The following is a 4,701-nucleotide window of genomic DNA, read 5'->3' as shown; positions in this document are numbered from 1 at the left end:
TCCAAATACTAATTGAATGTATGTAAACATCTGACCAACTGGGAATGTGATGAAATAAATAAAAGTTGAAGTAAATCACTCTCTACTATTATTCTGCTATTTCACATTCTTAAAATAAAGTGGTGATCCTAACTGACCTAAGACAGGGATGTTTTACTAGGATTAAATGTCAGGAATTGTGAAAAACTGAGTTTAAATGTATTAGGCTAAGGTGTATGTAAACTTCCGACTTCAACTGTGTATTTGACTAGCATAAAATTCATTAATCAATGTACATGCAAAACCATCAACAACAAAAAATCTAAATTTGCTACATATCATTTCTGAGCGTCATACACCTGCCTAAACAATTGTACTTTTTCCCCCAGCCAAACTCAGGCTTCACATTAGAACAATTAAATAAATAAAACTTTTGAAAGCATTTTAGAACATTGTCAGAAGATCCTTAATTGTTAGCAGACTAGCAGGATGTTGCCCTAGCATGTAAAGATCAATAAGGTTGACTAAACCAACAGTGTGTACTATATGAGAGGGTAGCTCCCAAACATCAATAGCATCAATCAGTCGTCTGTGTTTCCGACAGCAGAAGCAGCAACAGTAGAGTCATGGCTCAGCATGTGCTCAGTGAGCTGAGAGGCACACTGAAAAGCCTTGTCACACTTCACACATACAAAGATCCTCCCGGCACACGTCTGCTCCTGGTGGCACTTCAGAGCAGTTGTGCGGCTGAAGGACATGCTGCAGCCTGTGCAGTTGAAGGGCCTCTCTCCGGTATGGACGCACTGGTGACGGACCAAGCGAGACACCATGGCGAACGGCACCCTGCACTGGGAGCATTTGTGGGGGCGGATGCCGCTGTGGATGGCCTGATGCTCCAGCAGGTTGGAGGACTTGGTGAAGGATTTGGAACAGACCAGGCAGGTGTAGGGTCTCACCCCGGTGTGCACCATCTGGTGCTCTGCCATGCGGCTGGCCACGGCAAAGGCTTTCCCACAAACGGAACAGCAGAAGGGCCGCTCGCCTAGATGGGTCCGCTCATGGCGGAGCAGGGACAGCGGCTTGTTGAAGGTCTTGCCACACTGCGTACATGGAAATGGTTTGTTGTTGGTGTGCATGTTACGCTCGTGCTTCCGCAGGTCCGAGGAGCGCACAAAGTCCTTGCCACAGGTCTCGCACACGTATGGCTTCTCTCCGGTGTGCGTGCGGATGTGCTTGCGGTAATCGGAAGACCAGATGTAGGTCTTGTCACAGAAGGGGCAGTGGTACGGTCTCTCTCCGGTGTGCAGGCGCTTGTGCTGCTGCAGTGTGCCCTGGTGGGAATAGGCCTTGCCGCATAGGTCACACACATGAGCCTTCAGGCCACTATGAGTATCCAGATGACTCTGCAGATTGCTGGACTTCTTAAAGGCCCAGTTGCAGTGAGTGCACTTATAGGGCCGGTTCTCTGTGTCTCCCTCTACTCCACGTTTCTTCATGGCAGTAAACACTATAGGCACCTTATTCTTCTCACAGGCATCAATCATGGCCAGAGCCTTGTTTAATGGAGGGGGAATTACTAGTGATACTCCACTCTTCTCATTTCCATTTTTCCCACACACATCAAAGATCTCACGCACATCACAATGCACATCAGACAGAGCCTCGTTGGGTTTGGGCCTGATCTCTCTCACCAGACGCAGCTTCAGATCGGAAGGATTCCCGCTTGACACTTTCCTCTGCGGTCTCCTTTTAGAAACCTTCTTGATGTTGCCTTCCTCTTGTTGTGACGAGTCTGAGTAGACCCCATACACGCCAGTAGAGCCTCTCCTATTGGGAATATTATGTTCAATGGCCGTGGGTGAACCTGGAGGACCACAGAGGTCCTGATAGGTAGAAAGTCTCTTGTCTTCTCCAGAGTTGAGTTCAGTAAACTTCTCAGCTAGAGTCCAGGTAGGTGTTTGTGGGTTTAAATAAATCATCCCGGTGAAGCTACTACCTGAGAGGGAGTCGGTATCGTCATTATCAGATGGGTTAGAGTCACTTTCCACTTTGTGAGTAGTGCTGACTGTTACATTCTCTGAGGGCATGTGGGAAACGTAGTGCATTTTGTTCATTATGTTTTTCCTGATACTTCTCTTTGAAATGTACATTTTATCAACAAACCTGTCGGAGGTCCATGAAGGCATTCCTTCAGCCATATTGGATATTATAGAGGTGGTGAATGTGGTTTGAGGTTGAGCTCACCTTCTTGGCAGTGCCTGGAAGAAAAACACAAAAACAAATACAGTGTTCTATTCATCACAGTGAAGACAAATGTACTTTTCAAACAATAACGCTATATATTTCCTAAGCTTTCACAATATTGTCATTGAGTGCATCACATACAAAATGTTTTAGTAAGTGTTATAAAACATATATTAATGCTTATAAAACATCTATGAAGGGGTTATTAAAGTTTTAGTGCTCCTGCAAAAACACAATACAAAAGGAGAAGATGCAAGCAGTTTGTGTTCGCCTCATAACAGGCTCTGAAGCATCTGAATCCCAATAACCTGTGTTGTGTCAGGGATCCAGAGGGCAGACGTAAAAGGGGGAGGCCCAAGACATTGTGGCGAAAAACAATCGAGACAGAGCTCCAACAACATCACCAGAGCTGGGGCATGGTGGAGAAGACTGCCAGAGACAGACAGAAATAGAGAGCCTTTGTTCCAGGGATGAGTGAGTGAATGTGTCAAAATCAAATTTGGGGTGGGGTGGGGGGGTCAATGCAAATTTGATTAGCTGTTCAGGAGTTGTATGGCTTGGGGGTAGAAGCTATTAAGAAGCTTGTTGGACCTAGACTTGGTGCTCCCGTACCGCTTGCCGTGCAGTAGCATAGAGAACAGTCTATGACTGGGGTGGCTGGAGTCTGGCAATCCCTGATTCTCACCAGATTGTAAGCGTTGAGGAGGTCCAGTTTGGTGAAGAATTGGGCCCCATGGACCAACTCCAAGGCGGCGGACATCAGGGGTAGGCGGGTAACGATTCTTAACTATAATCCTGTTCAGTCCTCTAATCGATGCAGGGACGTAGACCTCCATCCTTCTTTCCCACAAAGAAGCCTGCACCAGCTGGGGATATAGAGGAGCAAATGAAACCTGTCTCCAGCAACTCCTGGATGTAATTGTCCATGACAGCTGCTTCAGGGGTTGAGAGGGAGTACAGACGGCCCCGGGGAGGGGTGGAGTTGGAGTTCTATGGCGCAGTCATATGGACTATGAGGGGGGTGGGTTGCCTCTTACTGAAGACCTCTTGGAGGTCGAAGTACTCGGGACGGAGAGCAGAAAAGTATTGGTCTTCAATGGATGCCTGGGGAACCCGGCCTGGCTCTTGGTAGGGATCTTTGGCATCTTGTCTGGCAGTTCTTACCCCAATCTAGTAGGTGTCCCGTGGACCAGGAGAAGAGTGGGTTATGTAGCACTAGCCAGGGATACCCTAGGATAAGGGGGTTCTTGGGAGCAGTGATAAAAAAGAAACTAAGTCTCTCTGAGTGGTTCACCCCAACCTGCAGTAGAATGGGCTTGGTCTGATATTCCACCTGGCCGGAGCCGATGGGGCGTCCATCGAGGGCTTAAATCTGCAGAGAGATGGGACATTTCACGCAGGGGATTTGTAATTCTCTGGCGAAGTCTTGATCAATGAAATGATCTGCGGCCCCGGAGTGCACGAAGGTTTGAATGTGGTGCTGACGGTTGTCCCAATGAAGGGTTGCGGGTAGTGTAAGATGGTGACCGGGTAGCTGGGGTGAAACTGGACAGCTCGTCAGGGTCTCCCCTTGTCCTGGTGAGCCCCAGTGTTTCCCATCAACTTTGGGCATGTAGAACGGAGATGGCCGAAACCTCCGCAGTAGAGGCCGTTGCCATCGCGCATGCACCTGTCACATTCCTGTGGGCTCAGATGTGTGTGTCCCAGCTGCCTTGGTTCCTCAATGCTGGGCTTGGGGTGCTCCGGAAACCAGGACACGGGAGTGGTGTCAAAAAGGAGCTGTCTCACACATTCTCGGATGTGGTTGTCAATGTGTTGGCCAGCGTTATCAGGGACTCGAGGTCCTCTCCCAGTTCCCGATCGGCCAGTTCATCCTTGATGGAGATAGACAGACCCTGATGGAAAGCAGTGACCAGGGATTCAGTATTCCACCCACTCTCGGCAGTGAGGGTGCAGGAGTCAATGACGAAGTCAGCCACTGGTCTGGCACCTTGGCGGAGGTTGAACAGTCAGCTTGCCGCTTCTCGTCCGCCGACTGGGTGGTAGTCGCTGCTCGGCACACTCGTTACAGCTCAGCAGTGAAGGCTAATATGGAGCTGCAGAAAGGTGGCTGCTGTTCCCACTCCGCCATTGCCCAAACCAGGGCTTTGCCCAAGAGCATAGAGATGATGCAGGCGATCATGGCCCTGATAGGTGTGGAATGATGAGGACTGTAGCTCGAACACCAGAGAGCACTGAGTGAGTAACCCTTTGCATCCTTTGCTTGTTTGATGGTTCGTCGGAAGGCATAGCAGGATTTCTTATAAGTGTCCAGGTTAGAGTCACGCTCCTTGAACGCGGCAGCTCTACCCTTTAGTTCAATGTGGATGTTGCCTGTAATACATGGCTTCTGGTTGGGGTATGTACGTACAGTCACTGTGGGGACGACGTCATCGATGCACTTATTGATGAAGCCAGTGACTGATGTGGTGTACACCT

General features: G+C 49.1%; 1 protein-coding gene across 1 annotated transcript; it reads right to left on the bottom strand.

The window, feature by feature from the left end:
• Positions 1 to 559: 559 nt before the first annotated feature.
• LOC135556855 (zinc finger protein 648-like) lies at positions 560 to 2,084 on the bottom strand. Its single transcript, XM_064990285.1, has one exon. The coding sequence runs from the start codon at positions 2,082 to 2,084 to the stop codon at positions 561 to 563; it is 1,524 nt and encodes a 507-aa protein (XP_064846357.1). The 3' UTR covers position 560.
• Between the last annotated feature and the right edge of the window lie 2,617 nt (positions 2,085 to 4,701).

This window comes from Oncorhynchus masou, chromosome 15 (genome assembly GCF_036934945.1).
Source record: "Oncorhynchus masou masou isolate Uvic2021 chromosome 15, UVic_Omas_1.1, whole genome shotgun sequence".
NCBI classification, from domain to species: Eukaryota; Metazoa; Chordata; class Actinopteri; order Salmoniformes; family Salmonidae; genus Oncorhynchus; species Oncorhynchus masou.
The sequence above is the reverse complement of the archived record's forward strand: the minus strand, read 5'-3'. Positions and strand labels throughout refer to the sequence as shown.